Below are 22,042 nucleotides of genomic sequence, written 5' to 3' on the forward strand. Positions count from 1 at the left end.
TCATTGGCTACACAGGACAGGCAATGGGAAACTGGTTGGAAGCAACATTGCGGGCCTGTGTATGCACTCTGTTACAAACAGTGCGCAGGGACAGAAACAATATCACACTACATCTTTATTTTAAAGCCACACAGTCACTGGCCGTGTTTTGCTGCATCCTAATGCTCGGCTTTCCTTCGGAAACATATAGCAACAATATGCCGCAGTCAAATAAGCTTGTAGAAGTGCTGAAGGAGCTCTAGCAGGCAGGTGGGGAGGACCTTCTGGAGCCGGGTGTGTTAGGGCAGGCTTGAGTGGGAGCTTAGGTGCCCTCGCAGTGAGCAGCCGTGGTAGTTTTTGCTTGTGCACCATCGACGTGGAAGATCTATCAATCAGGAGTTTGTTGTAGCGCGACAACTCACCAGTGAGGGTCTCAAGGCACTGTGGGGTCAGGGGGGGTGCAGGTTCTAGTCCATCAAGGAGGGGGTCTGTCAAAGAGCCAGGTCTTGAGGTTACTCGCAAAGATGGGGAGCGAAGGTGTCTGTCTAAGGTGGAGCAGAATGGTGTTCTAAGCTCTGGCCGCAAGGCAGGAGAAGGCACGGCCTCCCGATCTGGTATTTCTTGTGCGGTAGACCATGGCGTAGGAGAGCTGGGCTGACCGTAGGGTCCTTAGGGGTGCGTGGAATTTGGTCTGGTGTCGTGGAGTGCCTTGTGTGCATGGGTGAGAATATTGAAGGTGATTCTAGCCTCGAAGGGGAGCGGGACTCAAGTATGTATGAGGAGGGATGTAAAAATGGTTACACCTGCAGATGGTCAGTTAGGTGGTATTAGAGGAGGCAGCTGCCAATCAGCAATATAGGGCAGAATGGTAAAAGCATCTTACCTGGGGTAGCCGTGGAGATGACGGAGTTAGGTGGCAGCTTGGTTGGTGAAGTAGCTGGGTGGGACCACACGGGCGGGCAAAGTGCTTCCTTGGGCTCTGATATGCAGCAGCTGGGCAAGGGTTGGCTACCATGGTAATAACCTTGCAGAAAGCGAGAGCAGTAATGCAAGTAGGCCTTAGTAAGAAGACTGCCTGCCAACAGTGGGGTGGGAAATCTGTCTAATGTGAGTGGAGGAGGCAGTGGGCCAAAGTACCAAAGGTGTCTGAAGATGGGGGTGTTATGCGAGCAGAAGTGCATGGATCACCCGAGAGCAGGCGAAGCAAAGGTGGGGAGATGGCTATAGATTGAGAAAGACTAGGGTGGAGAAAAAGAAGGAAGAGAACAGCCAATGGCAGCTGGTGGGGCCTCCAGCTACGAATAGCCTACCAGGCTGGGTGACCTGATGTGTAAAGTTCACACAATTCCAGTGAAAGAGGCTGGTGGCAGCTTGTGAACACAAGCCTGAAGTGAAAGAGTGATTTGGGACTGCCTCCCAGGCAACTGGACCTGCAAACAGTACTGAATTTATAGATGTTAACATGGTTGAGCATGGGCTGGCTAAAGAGTCATGCACACTTAGCATGTTCTCCACCCAGGCTGGGTGGGGAACATGCCCAGGCCCCCAGTCCCAGTCTGAGCACCGCACTACGGCCCTCAGACCAATCCCAATGCTGCACTGCAGAGTCGTGATTGGCTCAGGGGAGCCTGAATGTGCTCCCTGTTCTACGACTTCAGCCCGACGTGGAGGAGAGATGACGTTGGAGAGACACAGCAGGAGGAAAGTGTATTTTGCTTTTTTAGACCACCTTAGGCCCCCGCCGCCCCACCACCCCAGATCCATGCTGGCCTCCACTGATTGTATTATGAAAAGGAGATTGTGGAAAAAGATGCGTGGAAGCGGAGATTTTCCAGTGTAGGACAAGCAAACAGATCAGCATTAATGGGCCGAGAAAGCAAGAGAGAAGGTAAAGTCTGGGATTGAGAGATCAAAAGACACTAGAGGCAACATTAGAGCAGGTATGGCCGAGTAGTGGGCTTCTTGGGGTGTGGTGGGGATCAGAAGCAACCAAAGATTTTAAGGATGGAGTTTATGGGGGTCAGGGACCATATGGTGAGGGACAAGGGGAAGGCGTCAAAAGTTGGGAAGGAAGTTGGCAGCAGGGTTCCTGGAGGGAAAGGGGAGCAAAAGTCAGACAAGGGCTAAGTGAGTGCCGGAGTTTCAGACGAGAACTTAAAACAACCAAGCATGAAGAAATCAAGAGGGGATTTAGACGGAAGTGACAGGAGGAAAAAAACAGATGATTTAGAGAAGAATGTAGAAAAAGTAAGAAGTTGCCATGTATGGAGAGTAACGTGCCTTAGTAGGTTCATCTTCAGAGTGAAACAAAGGATAAGCTATAGAAGGAAGAGTTCACTGATGTTTTTAACTCTGTTGGGAATCTTTGGCAAATGAAGGGTCAATGGCAGAGGAATGAGAGCTGGCCAGGCGTCTGAAAGTACCCATGACTATTTGGACACTTTTTCTAAATATGCAAGCATCTATTACAAACCCAACGTTCTTTTGCCTACCATACCTAAGTTTGGATCCAGCCATACACCAGACTGATGAGCCCTAATCTTGGGTTTCTTGTTTTTCGGTTCGGGGAGGACCTGGCCTGGCAGTCCGGGCTGGACTGTTCCTAATAGAGAAGGGTCAAGACCGGTTTGCATATGGCTCGGCCCAAATCAAGGTAGCTTGGTGAGCGAATGAATAATGGGTTGGAATGCTACCCAGAGTAATTGTCAGTGGTTAGACAAATTGCAAGCACTCCTCTAATGACCTTTTGTGGGTTCCTGTGGTGCCCCTGGGTGCTTACTTCCTTGGGCGACAGAACTGTAAGTAGTTGCTTTCCGTTCGTAAGACTTAATTGCACGAACAGAGACCCCCGCGTCTTCGGTGAGCGGCTGACCGCGGCTGTGGCAGCGGACCGATCCCTAGGCTCCCTCCTGTCTCCTCCCGTGAGACGCTCGGGGCCGGGGGTCGCGTCGCTCCACGGTCTGTGGTTTTCCGGTCGCGGTTCCCGGGGGGACCTTGCTATCTTTTGCCCTGATTGGAAATAGCATCAGTGAGTATGCTTCTCCTAAATGCATGAGCATCTCGCCTCTTCACAATTGTACCATTATTCACAGTAGGCTAACACGCCACCCCAAGAGGCTCGCCAAGTACCGACTGGAGCGGCACTTTTCAATACGTTAGGTGAGCATAACCATATCTCATTAACGTAAGAATCTGAGTGGTTCTGAATTTGATCACTTGACACGTACCTGCACTATGCATCCACCTGTGCATGATCACTCTTGTTTAGCGCAATTGCTTTTTACAGTGAACATGCATATGAGGAGTCCTTGGCTCCACATTTCGAAATGTATAGATATGACTAAGTGTGTGTTTTAATGTACTTTGTTGGCCTGTTTTGTTTCTTCTTTCCTTTTCCTATAGGCCATTCCATAACGGAAGTGTCTAGTTTTTCCGACACTTACCTAGGGTAGTTTTTATCCAGATATCACTGTAAATAATTAGCCACACACCCTCACAATTTTGTAGATAGTTTATTTCACCGGTCCTGATGAATTGCCGCTGGATCCCCCTGACCTTGTAGGCATGAAACATGTTGACCACCTGAGCAGAGTAGAGTAGTCCCTGACCCATTTAGTCAAGACTACCGCCTCTCATTTCTTTTTTAATAGGGTGGTTTACTGACCGAATAAAATCATGTATTCAGACTAACCAACCCCGTTTTAAACCACACTCACTAACATCTACACCTACCTGGCCCTCACTTGCACTCACCCTCGGCAAGGAACAAAAGATCTCCGCCAAAGAGCCCCATCTTTGGGTGCCCGTCGGGAATTGCAGCGCCGACCCGACGAGGAGCAAAACCCAGATGATGAAGCATGACACCTAGCTTGCTGGGTGTGTGAGGGTTTTAGTTCCACCATTGTGGGTTCCCCCACCCTACACAAGCTAGTACTCTTTCAGGCTTACTAGACATTGCCTCCCACTTTGTCTGAAATCCAAGGTTGAGTGTACTCTGCACACTCTTATACAAATAGAGGAACTGTATACCCTTCCCGTCTAAACTGCTTACTTCCATGTGTCAGCATTCCAGTCTAGTAATGAAAAGACAAACTGAATGAGATACCTTCGATCAGAGGGCGCCGGACTGCTGAAAGTGCCTAGAACTAAGAAGGCTAGAATGGGCGGACGCTCATTTGCACTCCAAGCAGCCCAACAGTGGAATAAACTCCCCTATGCAATGAGACTGGAGAGCAACGAAACGCGGTTTAGGTCCCTGCTCAAAACTCATCTTTACTCATCTTAATCCGGTCGGTCTGTATGCTGAGTTCTTGGTTAGTGTTAGCGCGGGGACACGCCGTGATGGCGTTACTGTGCGCTCTACAAACTCGATATTATTATTATTATTAAGATACTAGGGGACACCAAGACCAGCTTGTAGACATTGGGATCTCTCTTCCAAATAGTCAGTCGCATATTATTTTTGTCTCTAGGCAGATATGGTTCTGGTAGCTTAAAGGAGGCCTCTGAGCACCCTCTTGCAGGTTCCAGTGGGGTCTACTGTCACCCATGCCTCACGTCAGTTGGTATGTAAAACCCACCTATACCTACTACCTGTGTAAATACCGCTACTTAGCAAGCAAGTAAATGCCTGCTGTAATCCTGGGCAGAGGTTGCTTTGTCACTTCCGGCCGTATGATGACAATTTCACATAGCCAGGGTTGCGAATTCCTTTTCATGGGATGCTCCAGCAGTGATGAATGTGTTTTCAGGTTTTCAGAGAATAATGGAATTTGGGAAGCTTACTGCTGGTAGAAGAGGAAGTGAGTTCCACACCAAAGGGGCCAAGACTGAAGCTCCAGGCTACAGATCACCGTCTTTTGAAGCATGGACTTTTAAGGAGAGACCTACTGTGGGACCTGATTAATTCATACGTGTAAATCGAAAACATATATGACACAACAATAGGACACATCTTCTAAGGTTACCAGAGTGTGAGTAATCAAGAAATATTAGCTGTAAATTTGTAAAATCACCGGAGTCTTTTCTAACTAATTCACTTACCATGATCTGCAACATCGGCCATGATGTCACTGGCCAGAAGCTTTGCAACAGACCCAGTTTCTGACCCATTTTTATCATCAATTAAAAGGATCTGTATTTCAGGGACTGCTTGACGAGGGAAGATTCTCAGGAAAGTCTGTGGCCTGTACACCTTAGAAATAGCCATCCGTGTACCAGCATACTTTGCCTTTTAAAAATCACAAAAGGGATTAACGTTATGTGCTGCAGACTACTTGTGTTTTGCAATCAGTTACAATTCTTGCAAAACTGTAATGCCTTGCAAGTAAAGCCTTTCAATTTTTTTCTTGACGAAAATTGAAATTGTCTACACAGGGAAGTATACGTAAGCAGAATCATCAAGATTTCTACACCCATTGGAGATTGTAAATCTTTCAAACCTGCAGTTTGCATAGGTATACATCCTATATGTATATTCCAATCGGATCTAGTACAGTGCAAGTGAGATAATAGTAAAACACAGTATATGTACTGGGATTTAAGGGTAGAATTTAAGAGCACGGGCAGTACTAACATAGGCAAGTTTCACCCAGTGTAGGAGGCAAACCCCATTCTCCCACTGCTTACTTAGGAATTAACCTTCCTTAGGTCCTGATGACAACTGTAAGGCTAAGTCCATTTTGAGTAGAAAACCTGTTTGCGCTGAAGCAGGATTCCAAGTTGGGCAATATATGCCCATGTTCTAATTGCATTTGTGTGTTTTGCCCATGCGCAAATTGTCTGCCTCACACACAGTGTAAAGCAGGTAAAATCTGGAGAGAACAGTTTAGGCAAATAGCATGAAATTAAGAAATGGGCACCGTAGAATGCATCCCAGGGTGCGTAAATAGTCAAGATTAGTGCCCAATGTGGATAAAAAAGGATGTATGCATTTTAACACCTACAGTAAATGGGTCTTCTTCAGGGGATCCATTGGTGTAAGGTAGAGAAAAGATTATTCATCATAAGTAAGAGAATGTGACACCCAGGTGAAGTGAGCCTTAGTCTGAGAGTGACTGTGTCAGACTGCGTTGGGGAGGGCATACATCACCTACTGAGCCCCACCGTGATGGATGAGGTCATTTGCCTCTGTTGCCATGGAGTCTGTAATAGGTGGCTCTGCATAGTATGCCACGTACACCGTTTCCTCCCTCGGCTCCCCGGGGTACAGTGTGACCAGTCAAAGGCTTCTTGGGGGTGGTAAGGAAGTAAGAGTTCAGAGCTGAACAGGCAACCAACAAACACAATAAAATATTGTGCAGTCCACTGCTTATATCTTAGTTAAAAGAATGTGCTTTAATGTCTTAGCAAAACAAAATACTACACAGCGCAATGAGGGTTCTCAGCTATAGGGTTATACTCCTCTTTGAGATGTCCAGTAAGGCACTCCACCCCTTCAGTAAACTCTTCCCCACTTTCAGAGCTTTCTAGTGTCTACAAGCCCTGCTGTATAGAACACGCTTGGACAAGGATTAGGCACAGGTGCACTTCACTCGAATGTACCGCAGTGTTTAGATGTGCAGAGCAGTTCAGTTCACTTTCACTGATTCAAGCTCTCCTAGTGAAAGTCTTAAGTTCACTCTGCAGAACTCTTCTATTTCCTCAGTCTCACATTCCACTCAGTTAGGCCTTGGGGTTACCTGTTTTATTGTAGATGAAGCTCTGGTGGTGCAGGGCAGACATTCAGCAGTCACACTCCTGTGGCTGCAACTCTAGTACTATAAAGACCACAGCAGCGACCTCACTTGGAACTTGACCGCTAGGTCAGAGCAGCATTACTGGCTCACACAGCAGTACTTGTCCTCAGCAGTCTCCTAGTGTAGTCATTATTAGATGTGCCAGGCGCAGCCAGTCATCAGCAGGTGGGTGACTTCAGCAGTTTTGACCTCCGAGCCGATCAGGGCTTCCACGTCAACTAGGAAGGATACCCAACTTCAACATTGGCTGCACTAGTCTCTCGGGCACAAAGTAGGATGCCAATAACACAATGGTGCTTGGCACATCAAAGACTTGGTGAAGTTCACTGCAAGAACTGCTCAGGGAGACCAAGGGACCCCTTCACACACAGATTGATCCATTTGCTCCCTTTTAGTCATCTGCTTCCTCTTTTTATTCCTAAAACTATGAGCTCGCTGGGCTTATTCTCCTGGACAGTCTCTACTCCAGTAGCGACAGGCACACTCCTTCCCTTTCTCAGCAGGCAAACAGGCTTACAGGCTCTAGGCAGACCCAGGGCCGGACTGGGAACCAAAACCGGTCCTGGCGAAGTGCTCGGCCGGCCCCCGGGGGGGTTGGGGGTGCGGCCGTGCTGTTTGCCAGGGCTGGTTTTCGGCCGATTTTGTTACAGGGCCGATTTTGCAGCTGTGCTGCGGGGGCAACCCAGTAACAAAAACGGCCCCTGAGGGGCCAAATCAGCCCCCACCCCAGGGGCCTACTGGGGAAACGCCCGGTGCCCGCTATGGCCAGTCCGGCCCTGGGCAGATCCTCTAAGCCTTCAGCTGAAACTGCAACCCCCTCACCTCTGAGAGACTGACTGTCATGCAGACATCAACCCTGGTCACACAGCAGTCCTTTGACTATTTTGAAGAGCACTCCCTTCCTTGGAACTGTAACAAATTGAGGACATTTAAATCCCACTTTGTTTACTCATTTTCCAAACATGGGATGTGGATCAACTGTCTAAGGTTTCAGAACCGGTTTTAGTTTGTTCTCTTCAAAATGGTATTTTCTGGTTGCTCCTCCGACATAGACCTTGTGCACCATGATGGCTAACACAGCAGATAGCAATGATGATGGCTCCAAGCAGGAGTATCCAAAACACGGGCACAATTAAGTGTGAGATCTCTACACCTGGCTGTCTTCAGTCTTCCTGCAGCAATAATCAATGACAGACACATGGGAAGTCCTTGCCTAGAAACATCCTCATCATACTGAACCAAAACTGGAGTCCCAACCCTCTTCCCTACCATCTGCTAAATGGCAGTTCCCAGGAAGAACTAATCAGCAGCTTTTGGCTATTAAGGCCTACAATGGATGTCCAAGTGTAGCCCTGTCTCTATCCTCCCTCACTTCAGTGTCTGGGTCTCCACCCTCCAGCAAGAAGAATGCACTCAAAACTCTTCCACTGTCTGGGGAAGCTATATCCAACCTCCATCTTAAGCAGGGCTAAAACAGGGGCCATCCAAAATGGATCCCACTGAGCCCATTACTCAGATTGTCAACACACACAGAGACATACCGTACATGAGCTGCATGTGCACCTGATATATGCACACACTCGACATGCATAGGAAATGTCAACGCCAGGCTCTGAGGTTCACATAACATTGAAACCTTACATAAGAAGGGTCAGTAGTCCACAATCTCTTTGACACACATAAATTTGACTGGTTACACTAATGATACACAAAACCTAGGTACACTGCCCCTTTTAGTGACTTACCCAGGGCTTGTATAGTAGTCAACGACCTGCTAGGAGAGTACTCTTTCTGCACCCCTTCAGGTCCCAAAACAGGTCTGGACGATGCATTACCAAGCGACAGTCTCAGACTCTGTGCGCATGCTAGATTAGTATGGTGCCAGGGCCAAACAGAAAGTTAAGATACCAGATTCACATTCAGTCAGGCACTCAAGGCATAGGCATATACCAGTTTACATGCAGGGAACATTTCTATCCCATCAGCCTGCAAGCATGCTATATTTAAATTTCACTGTTCATAATTCACAGATAACAATGAAGAATTGAAGGAGAGACAAGGCATATTAAAAGGAGAATGCTTTGTGGTCAAGGGATTCCTCCAATCCCACTCATTATGAACCAGCTCTCATGGCTATCCATACTGAGATAACCACCTTGCTTTCAGAAAAATGCTCACATTTTTATGTTCAGTGATCAACTCTTATAAGGGCCTTACAGTAGTTGTGTTACACTAACATTTATTTACTCCCTTCAATGAAGTTGAGGCTATCACTTCATTTAAATGTGTGCTTCAAACTACATGAGCTGGGCGCACTGTCCAAAATGCCAAATATTCAGCCCTTCCACTAATTCAGCTTCAGAGTTCCCGTATCTGCACCTCATGCATAACAAAGTCGTCTCTCCACAGTATGCAGGTTTTATTTTAAAGTGCATTCCTACTAAGGATATGTAACGCCACATCTCTACCGACTACTACCTCAGAGTCTGTTCATTTTAATTAGGAAATGAAGAGAAAGAGGGCTAAGGAAGACTTTTCTGTGACTGATAAGGAGGGTCCTAGCCTCAGCATGCCACCATTTCTATTTTGCATTGTCTTTTATTTGTATGTTACCTTAGGATTACAAATGTATTTTGGATGTACAAAGTTGTGTTAGACTAAGTAACTAATTCTGAATAAGAGGGTTTATTTATTTTCTGTAATTTACTCTGTATGAGCTCAATACAAATCAGTAAAAGGCACATAATTGATGGACGGAATGCAGAACAAATCAAAACATTCACCCCCAGTCAAGAGATTTGGGTTAAATCCATCATATTTTGCTCACCATGCCATCCCAGTTTAGACCTGGCCATATGCAAATCAGTCTTGACCCTGTGCCTCATGGGAACAGTCCAGCCTGAACTGCCAAGCCAACCGGTCCTAGGATGCTTGTTTCCGGTCCAGGGAAGACCTGGCTTGGCAGTTCGGGATGGCCAGGTGTAAACTCGGGTGGCATGGTGAGCAAAAGAATGATGGATTTAACCCAGATCTTTTGACTGGAGGTGAATGTTTTGATTTGTTCTGCATTCCGTCCATCAATTGTGTGTCTTTTACTGATTTGTAATGAGCTCGTACAGAGTAGATTACAGAAAAAAATAAACCCTTCAATTCAGAATTAGTTTAATTTCTGACTCATTTAATTTCTTCAAAAGATTGTTTTTGCTTGAGCATTTCACTTTTTTATTTTATAGTCTTACCTTTTCAGTTTTATTATATTATGAACATAGAGGGCACATTGTAAGAAAAAACATGCGGGAGGTGGAGTTGAAGGAGTAACAAGTAAATGTTGTCATCAATCACAAAAGGATGGTCAGAGGAAATACGATTGCATATCCTCCGAGATACAACATGCTAACACAAAAAGTTGCAATGGTAGAGTTTGTTACACCTTCTTCAGGTATAAACCCGAACCATTGGTAATGGCTGTAAGGCTCCATTTTGGCTAACACTTGAACAATGACAAACCTAGATATGCTATGCGTACTGAATGAGAAAACCTCACCAACATCTTGTGGCATGCTTCATCCTTGGCAACCTCATCCCACTCTGGTAAGATGATAGTACCAGAATGGACTCAACTCCAATTAGAGGGAGCTCCTTATAAGAAGTGTAAAGTCGAGATCCAGATAAATTAAAAATACCTTGAGGTAAACCTGAGGGTCCACATTTACCCTGCCAAATCTGGCACTACCAGAGCATGTCTTTTTCAGACACAGGTAGGGGAAGAAAGAGAGGAAGGAAAAGAGATCAAAGTGACATCAAGTAAAACACAGATACACTATAGGGGATATCCCCCCAGAAAGAGCCAACCCTTCGAACAAGCAAATACTAGCCACCGCACCAAACATCACCCTCAACCTAGTTGGGAAAGTCCTCACTGATGCACAGAATAGTGTGCTAAACAAAGGGCTGGGTTTTGTATCCACACCTAAGGAGAATCTATTTAGATGGAAAATAGAAATATCTGAATTTCTACAGAAAAGTAGACTGAGAGTCCTTTTTTATCAGAGGAGAAATGATCCATAACATTGAGACAGAAGTCTACGTTCAACTCTCTCCGTTTGAAATGTCACCAGAGGTACTTGCCTTCGAGCAGGCTGTCAACAGTAAAGTATACTTTAAATAGCCAAGTGAAATTTGTTCCATAAACATTTTGGGACTTTTGTTCCGTGATTATGCACAAACAAATGTCATTAGTGAAAACCAGACATTTTGGGACCACCATTATAACTTTTGATCTGTTTGAAGAATCTGCACCAAGTTAGGCACACTATTTCCCACCGATCGCCTGTTCCCGCAACTTTGATGTATTGTTATTAAGGGTACAAAAATGTGATAGATTTCTATAAATAGCATACGATACCAGATTAAGAAAACCATGAAGCAGCCTGTTCCTATATGCCTCAATGTCAAAATTTGGTGAGTAATCCAATGAAATTGTGGCCCCTAGTGGAAAGAGGAGAAGGAAAAGAATGAGTTCCACACAAATATAAGCACAGTACTTTTTTAAAGTGCAAACGTACATGCATGCTATAAAACAGACAGTAAACAGGGATCCACACTAAGAGGAAAGAAGGTCTAAGTATTTCTATACTGCTATGAATCCCTGAAGAACTGAATTAAAGTAGCTTGAGTCCGAGAGACTACTACATGTCCCAAACATATTTTATACGAAATCCAGTCTTCTACCTCTTTCTATTTGTAATGCATGGATGTAAATTAGTGGTCTGTGATACCGGAGATATAAATTTAAAAAAATTGCAAGAAACAGCGAAGCACCAGTCAGAATCAATGTTCAGGGTAGACTGGAAACTAGGTGCAATTTCTGGCCAATAGTGATGAGGGGATTGAGGGACGAGGAGGTGGAGGGTCGAGGAGGTGGAGGGTCATGTAAGGCTAGCAGGTCACTCCAGTCAAAGAGTTATCTTGGAACTTTGTTACTTTCCTGGTTCTCAAAATTCTTCAGTGGGGCAGGACAGGATGCTAAAGTTAGTAACGGTTCCTCAAAGACAGATACATCATTATTGAGCTCCTGCTGATGCCTTCATTTTTAGTGCTAAATGAGCAGAGTGGTACAAAATCAGTCTTTGTAGCCACTGATGAAGTTTCACCTCTGGGCAGGGTTGCCACCTGACTGGTTTTCTACTGGCTCTGCAGGCCGCAGGAGCTTAATTTGGCTGGCGTGAGTTTTCTCCCTAAATTAAATCAAGTTGAATTATTGGAGGGACATACCCTTATTTTCAGGTTTTGTGGACCATACCCGCACAGATGGCAGACAACACATAATCCTGCACATTATCAGTGATCTAATTCAGGATTTTCCCCAAGATTTGTACACCCACGGGTGGACAGACCAATCTGCCCTCATAGACATTGCTATAGTATATGAGGAGGACACTCATCCAGAATAAGATAGAGATGGATTAGAAAGTTTGATTTCCCTTTATTGTTTCACCAATGGATAAGGTGTTGATCGTGTGGTCCTGATGAAGGTTGCTTGATAAGATCTGTTTCCACCGAAAGTGTGTTGACTGTATGTTTGGGAAACCCCAGTTCACAGCAACAAAAGAAATTGGAGAGCATTACCAATGGTAATTCAAGGTGTATGGGGCATAAGGCTGGGGATGAATGAGTGGTTGAAGTGAGAATATGCTTTTTTTGGGGATTGAAGGAGTGAGTGAATTGAGATATGGTGGAATGTACAAACATCTATTGGGGTAGATCAAAATGAGATGAGCAATGTAAAAAGTGTGTATGTTAATGTATGATAATATGTGTTTTGGTTTTGTATATATGTAACTCTGAAAAAATATTTCGAAAAACTTTTCTGTTAAGAAATCTGTATGTATATGGCTAATATGATTACAAATGATGTTGCGTAATGTGGTAGGAGCATCACTGAGATAAAAATGACCCAAAAATGAAAAGAATACATAAATCACATTTTATGCTGTCATCCCTGTAATAGCTGATGGTCGAGACATTGGGCACTTTGAGCCTTTATTGAAGAACTACAGGTCACATGGGAATTTTTGTGTCATGGCGTTTTGCTTTCCCCCTTTTCCCAGACCTAGAATACATTTTTAGGGGGTACTTGTTTTCCTTACTGTGGTTTTCTACTGGCAACACCAGTATTTTAATGCCCTGGCTGATACAAAAATAAGCGATATCACCTAAAGATGGTATTGTTAGCCCTTATCTGTACATATGTGAAACAGCAAAAGTAAACAGAATGCACTTTTAACCCCTTCGCCGCGGCACGAATTTTGCCGCGGCGCTGGGGGTGTTTGGGGGCAGCGCGGCGCCCCCATGCTCGTGACGGAACCACTCCGTCATGAGTCATGGGCGCGCTGTGCTCATGACGGAGTGGTTCCGTCACGACTCCGCCCACTGCGCTAATCGCCCGCACAGGCGGGGAATTAGCGCCGCGTGGGCGGAGCGGCCGCCAACGGCTGCAGCATGACGGAACCACTCCGTCATGAGCACACGGCGCCCGTGGCTCATGACGGAGTGGTTCCGTCATGAGCAGGGAAGGAGTTAAATATGTTCTAGAGCTGTGTAACGATTGCTGAGTAGCATTTAAAGTGAACAAAGGCAGAAAAGTCATGTTACAAATGAATGCATACGATTTTGTTGAAAGTCATATTTAGTGTCCTGTCCGGGCCTGGGTAGACCTTTAAAACAAAAAACAAAAAAACAAATGGCTTGCATTTTTCTGTTGGAAAGGTGTCAACTCTACTTCTGGGATGAAATCTTCACCTTATGTTTGGACTTATCTGCTTTTCAAAATTATCCAGCGGGACAAGGTTGAATGTTGTAGCTGGACATTGGTCTATGCAGTCACAAACCTTCACTTCGAGGTGCCCTGAATAACTTTCCTTTAAGGCAAAAAGCTTTGAATGGGATAAACCTTGAAATGTTGTCTCTTAAAGATGTACCTTTCTCAAGTAGCCTTGCATCTAGTTTCCGTCCTCTGGATGTGGAAAAATGAGTAAGTCTCAAATCATTGTAGATCCTCAGGGCAGGCTTCTAGGCACCAGGTCGCTCTCTGGGTTATCTGAAGGTCTACTGCAGCCCACTCACAACTAACTGAATAGATCAGTGTTTCTCAAATTGTGGGTCGCAACCCAATTTGTGTTGGGTCACTAAAGTCCAGGCAATAAGTAAAGATGACTTTAAATTCTGTATTTATTGCATCATATTTGCTGCGCTTTAAATACAGGTCAAATATCAGGCTATGTCTTCTGCTGCTTAATTTTTAACAAAGAGACTGGTGTTTATGAACTTCTCTCACTTTGCAGTCAGAGAAAGAAAAATAAAATGAATGATGTGACACTCCTGCTGGGATACATGAAGTGAAAAAGGGAATCAAGAAGATGCAATTTTTCTTAGCTCACAGAAAAATGTATATACCTGTAAATGAACTGTACAAATTCAACAGTTAGGAAAGCAAAATGAAGAACTTTTTTTGTAATTCTAAAATGTGATGGAAACAAAGATTTTCGTAGGGTCAGAACAAATCAAAGCACTTTACTTTGTGATGCACAAATAATAAATATTCACTGAAATCCGATTTCCACACATTATCATTTGTGTGTGATATCGTTTTATCTATAAAACTGTATGTGCAAATGTAGTGATCATTTTCAAATGTGCGTTCTGCAAATAACACTGCACTACCACACGGTGCTTTATGACATTATTCAATCGTCCACCTCATGTCCACTAAAGCTAGGTGGGTAGCAAAAGCTTTCCATACTAAACAGTGGGTCGTGGTTCTAAACAGTCTGATAAGCACTCGTCTAGATCTTCAGAGGAGGAGGATGTCTAACTGTCTTTCGTGTCTCTGCAGCAGTAAACAAGAGGTCAGCCGAATGACCCTTGGAGAGCAGTTGCACTCTTCTTTTCCCAGTTGTTAGGAAGAATCTTCTTCCTTCAGGTGTTTTTTCAGGTCCAGGAATATTCTGAGGAGGTGGGGGTGAGATGCAACTGTTATTCAGTGTACTAGTTACTCATTGCAGAACTCCCTCTAGTCCATGCTGGCAACTTTCCCACTATAATACAGTCCCCTTTTTCAGTATTTTCTCACCCCTCCCAATGTCCCTAATTCAAAAATGGCTCCAGCAGTATTTCCCTTGCAGGAGCCTGATATCCCCTTTTAGTCCCACCTCAATAGAAATGGCAGAAGACCCCTTTACCGTGTTCTTAGAACGGCTTTCTCTCTTTGTGAGAGCAAAGACGAATGTCAGGGGGGTTCCTGGGGATGAACAGATTTCTATTACTTGGATCTCATTTGGGATTTCCAATTGAACAAGAAGACTTTTGTGGCAGTCCTTTGTGGTACCATCTGTTCCTGTACCCTCCAGGCGAATGGTACCTATTAAGTTGCCAAGTGTTGACCCTACAACATTCTTCCTGCCCTTAGATGTGGCTGATTTTCTCTCTGCACTGGAAGGAAGACAGCCAGCCAAACTGGTTTTAATACCAGTTTCTCTAAGGTAGCACAAAGTATACTTTTAAAGTTACTTTCACCATTGAATTAGAATTAGACGAAATGTAAGAAAATAACTTTTAAGCAGGTTATTATATATTATTCCAGATAGAGTTATAAAAATTGACTTGTTTACATGCAGCTTATGCTCGCAAAATATAACTTGGCCTTCACAGGGAAAAACATATTTTTGGTCACTTTTCACTTGGTGGGCATATTGTTCTTTAATATTTGGTATTACACACTTTTATACATTAAGCATGCAGACGTGTGTGCTTACAAGGTCAAAGAAAAGTGACTTGTTAAATGTAGAAAACATGTTTTTCTGCTTTGCAAAATACTTTATCTTGCCATGAGCACTGCACTGATTTCAAACTATAGCCTAGCAATACATCAATCGTGTTCCATGGTGCGACACACTTCAGTCATATATGTGGGTAGTATAAATATACACTGCAACCCACATTAAGATGTTTACCTTTCATGCCACTTGTGCATTTCTTTCACCAACTCATGTGGGCTACTGGAAAGTTAAATAACCCAATTATGTATAACCAATCTCACAGTGCTTGTTCAGGGGAACATTGTACAAGCTGTGAGACTGAACAGCAGTCTAATAAAACAAAGAATCGTAATAACTGCAAAATAAATGGAAAAATAGTAGGATCGCTACAAATATGACGGTATTCCTTATAAGAGCTAATGCAGGTTCTTTGTTTCTCTAAAGGCCACGTAACTTGCTTGTGGAACAAAATACCTACACATTTGACCTATACATCAGTTGACAGCTGCTAACCTTGTTATTATCAGAAGGACCTGACAGGCAACAAGTGCCTTTTTTGGTCCATTTGCCCATTTCAAATTTTATATCATAGGAAACCAAGAAGCCTGTAGGCAAATGCGCACCATATACATATCAACACTGTTTTAAGCAGTCAAAATAGGAAAGTGTACCTTACCACATATTTCACAGCAGTGTCCAATTGGTTTTAGGGGGTCCTTGCACACTACTCCTGGGCATTGATTCTCATTATGTTGTTTCACGGCCGAGCAAATATTGAGAAGTTCCTATAAAATATAAATAAATAGAAAAACGTCTGTAAGCAATTACTTTAAATGTATACCATAAAAGGCAACTTTGAGGTACGCCTGGACTTACCTGGTAGGCAGACAGGCTAAGCTAAACCCCAGGAGTTCTCTGCTTCCCCCACCCCACGACTTATTTACTGCCACATATAAGTCTTGTAGAATTTTTAATTATTATTTAGATTTTGGGGTGTGGTGAGTGTTTCAATGGTAAGAGAGAGTGATGCACAGCAGTGGTTTTTTAAAAAAGGAGCCAAAGTAATCTGCAAGAACATCACATTTGTTTTGAATATAGCCCTTTAGAATAGTTCTGTAAATAACAGGTGCTACTAACACCAAGTTTAAGGGCATTTATAGTACAGACTGCAGGGATGAACTGACATTTCTGGTATTCAAACTTTTAATGTACAGGGATCAGCAGATGTAAACTAACAGCATTTAACTTGTGGAGTCATCTAGCATGCTCATGATTGCCCAACATGCCACAGTGCCCATCAAATTAAGTATAGCACACTAATTCTGTTTATGCAATGAGTGCATCACTGCCACTCCCTCCCTCATCGAGTCGGAAGCTGTGGCAGAAACAGAAGTGTTATAAGGAGAGACACATCCAGCTCCTAACACAAGAAAGAACACTGAGGACAGAAGTAACACCCTCCTGGTGTATTGTTGCCAAACTGTTGACAACCAAAATATTATGCCGATAAGTATATTTAAGTATGTATAGATGTATCATTCTTAGCCTCACATCCACATACCTTGATAATATATACATATGTTTTATATACCTCTCACTATGAGCCACTAGCATAAACATCAGGTCTAAATCTGGTTATTCACCACTATGAAGTATCGACAGTGGGTAAATAAAAGTTGTTACATATTACTACGTCATAAAGGAATTCCAGGTTGCTCTGGCAGGCCTTATCGACAGTCAGCACAGCACGGAGTCTCTGCCCTGATCATGGGCAGAGGGCATAACTTCAGGAGAGGAGAGGTTGGAATGGCAGATTGGGTGGTAGGATGGGTGGCTGGAGGCCAGTTATTTTTACATTTAGGGCAAGGAAGAGAAGCAATGTTAAGTATAGCTCCCCATTGCTCCTCTGTCTCTGCATTGAAGTTGAAAGAGGAGGCAGATAATTAAGGGGGCCATACTGAACATAAAATTATAAATTGGCAAAAAAAGAATAACTTAGATGTTTTTCATCTTGAGTGTTTTTTTCTCTCGTTGGCTATTTGATGTCACTCAGAACCCCGCCCCATGGTGAAAAACATCTAAGTTAATCACTGTTACTCATCTATAGTTCTATGCATTGCCAAGGTATATATATATATATGTATTTATCAGCACAATTTCACTATCAAGCATATTAAATATTGCAGACGTGTAGAGACATCCCAAACTGCCATTTGTACGTCAACCGGTTTCAATGCGGTTTAATGTCTGTTACCAACCAGAAAATGTTCATATCAGAACAGCACTTTTTTGCACTTGTGTTTCATATTATTTTGTCTACCTGTGCAATGCTTGGAGACCAAGTTAAGTCCCCAAATCAGAAACTATATAGTTGTACATGAATGGCTATTTATGGGGAAATCATTTCTTTAGACTCGATTGATCTTGTGGGCTAAGTTTCTATGACCTTCCCAAAGTCAGCTGTGGCCTACTACAAGTCCTTGGATCTTACAATACTCAACAATTCCTTAATTTGGAGATCGGTCTTTTTTGCTCCATTTTCTTCTCACCAGTGTACCCAAAGCCTTCATCATCAGCAGCTCTTCATTTATTTCTACATTTGTGTCTATTTTTCCTTTCCTTAACCCCTTGCGTGCGGGTTTATTTCTCCTGCTGTGCGGGAGAAATGAACGGCGTTCGCAAACACGACGTCTCCTGGCCGTCATGCGCACACGCCCACCGTAATGCACAACGGCCGGGAGACGTCGTGCGCACACAAGGGGTTAAGTGACTTTGGGGCCTATCATGATGGCGGGCGTAGCGCCACCGCTCGACCGGCGGTGGCGATCCACCCGCCATAACTCCCCACATGACAGCCATTTACCCCCACCATAATAGCATGGCGGGAGGTACCGCGGCAGACGGAAAGACCGTCCGCCGCTTTTCCGCTGGCCGGCAATTGTCACGATTGCCTGCCGGGCGGAAAAGGCCCACAATATGGTGGTCCATATTATGATGAATGCGGTGGGGATGCCTTTCTATGGCGGTCTCCGCCATGGAAAGGCATGCGGAGAATGACTTTGGGGGGTGGGTGGCTGCACTGGAGGGTACCTATGGCACCCCCTTCATTGCCATACACAAAATGGCAGACACCACGTGGTGCCTGTCACGTTGTGCATTGCAATGCACGACATGCACCTTTAACATTGCGGCGGGTGCTGTTTACAGCACTGCCCGCCGCAATGTTAACGGCAAGAATGCGCCCGCCAGTGTGGAGGGCGCATCCTAATTGGCCCTGCGGGACGCCGCACCTCTGGGAGGTGGGTCCCGTTTTCCGTTACAGTGCATCCACCCGCCATCGTAATGGGGCCCTTTGTCTTCCATAGACTATCTAACCCGCTTAACTATTCAAAAGGGCAACCTGTGCTACGTTAGTATTGCAAACAAGACTAAGCAAATGTTCTTACCTTCCTTCAGTCCTGATTTACTGAAATTAGACATTACATATACCTATCGTTCGGTCCCTCTCTGTCTCAACATTGCCATTTTATTTGGCCTCTCATTACAAACTACACCATCCAACTTTAAATCACTGTAACACAATTATACATTTTCATCCACATTTCAACCATAACCAGCAAACAGGTGGTTCTAATGTTTTCTTCCCTGCTGCATTCTGTGAGCCCACAGATCCGCCTACTTCCACTCCCTTTTAAAAACCCACCCCTTCCAAAATGTGCCTTTCTTGATTGGCCTCCATCATTTCATTCATTACTCTTGAGCACTGCTCTTTTTACAGTTTTTGACCATGCTCTAGCTGTCCAGCCTACAGTCACAAGTGTACACATACCACAACTGTGCACCCAGTCAAAGCTCTTACCTCAGTGTTGCCACAGACGCATCCTGTTTTGTCGACACATCTTGAGTTTGTAACTTTGATGGCGCCCAGCCCATGAAATTGCATCTTTGCAGTGTTTGTATTAAGGTATGCAGCAAAATCTTCCTGTCTGTCGAATCTCTAGTGTGGAAGGAAAGGTACATTTTACTGGAACTAAACAATTATTAATATGATGAATGGCATTTGGACTTTCTTAATCCCTTAGTCTCTGAACACAGCCAGCGAGGCATAGTTATGAATATTGGCCATAAGAAAAACATATGTTTTGCTTTCAAATGTCTTACTTAAAGGCAGAGTCGGGTTGGCCTACAGGGCAGTCTGGCAGTGCCAAATGGGTTGGTCTGATGGGTTGGTCTGATGGGTTGGTCTGATGGGTTAGTTTGTGGGCTGTTTTTTTGGCTGTTTGTGGGCCTGTTTTATGGTTCGGTGTGCTGGTTTTTAACGGTTGATTTCCCTATTACCACAAACACTGCCTACAGCAAGCTCAAATCCATGTAGTCTCCCTACCTTACAAGATACCTACACAGCACGTCTTTACAAATTGAAAAGTGCCCTGATTTGTAAATGTGTGCCACTTTTTTACCTATCTAATTTGCTAATCGGGGCCACTTTTGTCTGGGGGCCCAGTGCCCACATCGATTTTCTGTTCCAGTCCGACTCTGCCTAAAGGTTAGTAAAACCCATACGGAAAGCATTTCGGATTCCCCCATTTACCTCTTCTGGAAATCAATTCAGGCGAAAGGTTAGCTTCCTTTAAGTCACTCGTCAACAGAAGCAGGCCATTTTCGGATAATAAAATATTGTATTCCACTCTTGTCTTAAGCAGGATAAGTGCCACAAGTTCCAAAGCACAAATAACACTTTAAAATGTACGATATGAAGAATAAAATAATATACACAGTAAATACTGCTGATGAATGAAAAAAAAATATTTTCAGATGTATTAAAAAATAGTGATGTAATGTGTGAGGTCATAAGCAGTGCATTGCTGCGGCGTGAGTTATAGTTAGCACAGCTAACTATAACTGCTGGATTTCTACGAGTGAAACCTGAGCTAATCAATAACGTCTCTGGAACGTTTGTTTTTTTCAGTGAATTTCTAAGTTTTTTAAATTCTATTTCCTAACTATAATGTCACTGTAACCTTTGTTTTTTTCAGTGATTTTCTAGGTTTTTTAAATGCTAATTCCTAACTATAAAGTCCTTTTGGTTTTCAGTGAATTTTTATGGTTTTTTAACTAGTAGTCGCATTTGTAGAGTGGTGGGGCAAAGGGGGCTGGTCCTCCAATCAGCTCTCAGGAATCCCGCTGTGTAGGACTTAAACAGAAAATACCATTAGAGCTTCTTGGCCTCCAAGGGCCCTCAGGAGTAAAGTGGACTTCATTCCCCAACTAGTAGTGCACCACGAGCCGCGTTTGCAGAGCAGTGGAGAAAGGGGGCATGGCCTCCAAAGACTTCTTAGCAATCCCGCTGTGTGGGACTTATTGGAGATAACAGGAGGGGTAGCTGGCCCTTAAGGACGTCCTTGGGGGCCAACTACCCCTCCTATTACCTCCAGTAAGTCCCACACAGCAGGACTGGTGAAACCTGATAGAAGGCCACGCCCCCTTTCTCCACCACTCTGCAAACACCCCTCCTGGCGTACTACTAGTAGGGGGAAAAAGTCCCCTTGGATATTGAGCATCCTTGGGGGACACCTACCCCTACTGTTATCTCCAGGTAGGTATACAAATTTGGATTTCTTTTAATTTCTTGAAAACTACTGGACGAATTTACACCAAATAACAAAAAGCACAATCTGCGTACCAAAGACTAGCTTTCTTCCGAATCTGGTGTAATTCTGTCCAGCAGTTCAGACTGCAGTTGTGCCTAAAGCTCCTATGGGAATTAACATGGAAAACTCATAACCCCCCTTTTTCTCAGCACAACAGACTCACTATGACACTTTTTTGGGGAAAATGTTGTGAAGTTTCGTCAAACAATGCTAAAGATATAGGCAAGTCAGTCAGTCAAATAATATTTATTCGGCTAACTTGCAGCCATAAAAGAGTACATCCAAGATTTAAAAACATTTAAAATATAATACAAACAATATATAATAGACTTTATGACAATAGAAAATAGCAAGTCAATAAACGCTTTTTCTATGGAAACATGATCCTAACTATAACTGCCTACTATATATATAGTATAGTATGATTTTAAAATAAAATATTTTTTTATTTCACACACACACACGCACGTATGTGTGTATATGTGTGTGTGTGTGTGAGAGAAACTAAAACAATATTTTATTGTTAAATCTTTTAATAAGCTTCATTAATTTAAAAATAAATGCAACTTAAATTTTTAGGAATTAAACTAATTTCAATTAATTCTATACATAACTTTTAATAAATGTTCCTATAATAATGAATACATATAAACATTTTAATTAAGGGTTTAAAAAATGATTTAATTAAAAATAATATATTTACAATAATTACATATTTTATTAAGTTACTAGTGCTGTCACATTTTTAGATTTGTTTTACATTTACTATAAATATATTAAACTAATTTACATTCGTATTTAACATTTTTTGTCTTTTTTTTTAATTTAATAAAGTCTTAAGATCTCTCCTATATGTGAA

At 43.5% G+C, this 22,042-nt stretch overlaps 1 protein-coding gene across 1 annotated transcript in view; it reads right to left on the reverse strand.

The window, feature by feature from the left end:
- AMN (amnion associated transmembrane protein) overlaps positions 1–22,042 on the reverse strand; it is a 175,196-nt gene that overhangs the window by 45,748 nt on the left and 107,406 nt on the right. The window contains exons 6-9 of the mRNA XM_085626328.1: positions 19,392–19,529; positions 16,209–16,317; positions 11,122–11,204; positions 5,023–5,209 (exon numbers count right to left, since the gene is read on the reverse strand). Of these exons, the coding sequence (XP_085482454.1) occupies positions 5,023–5,209; positions 11,122–11,204; positions 16,209–16,317; positions 19,392–19,529 (517 nt within the window). The remainder of the gene's footprint in view (positions 1–5,022; positions 5,210–11,121; positions 11,205–16,208; positions 16,318–19,391; positions 19,530–22,042) is intronic.

Source organism: Triturus cristatus, chromosome 9 (genome assembly GCF_964204655.1).
Source record: "Triturus cristatus chromosome 9, aTriCri1.1, whole genome shotgun sequence".
Taxonomy (NCBI): Eukaryota; Metazoa; Chordata; class Amphibia; order Caudata; family Salamandridae; genus Triturus; species Triturus cristatus.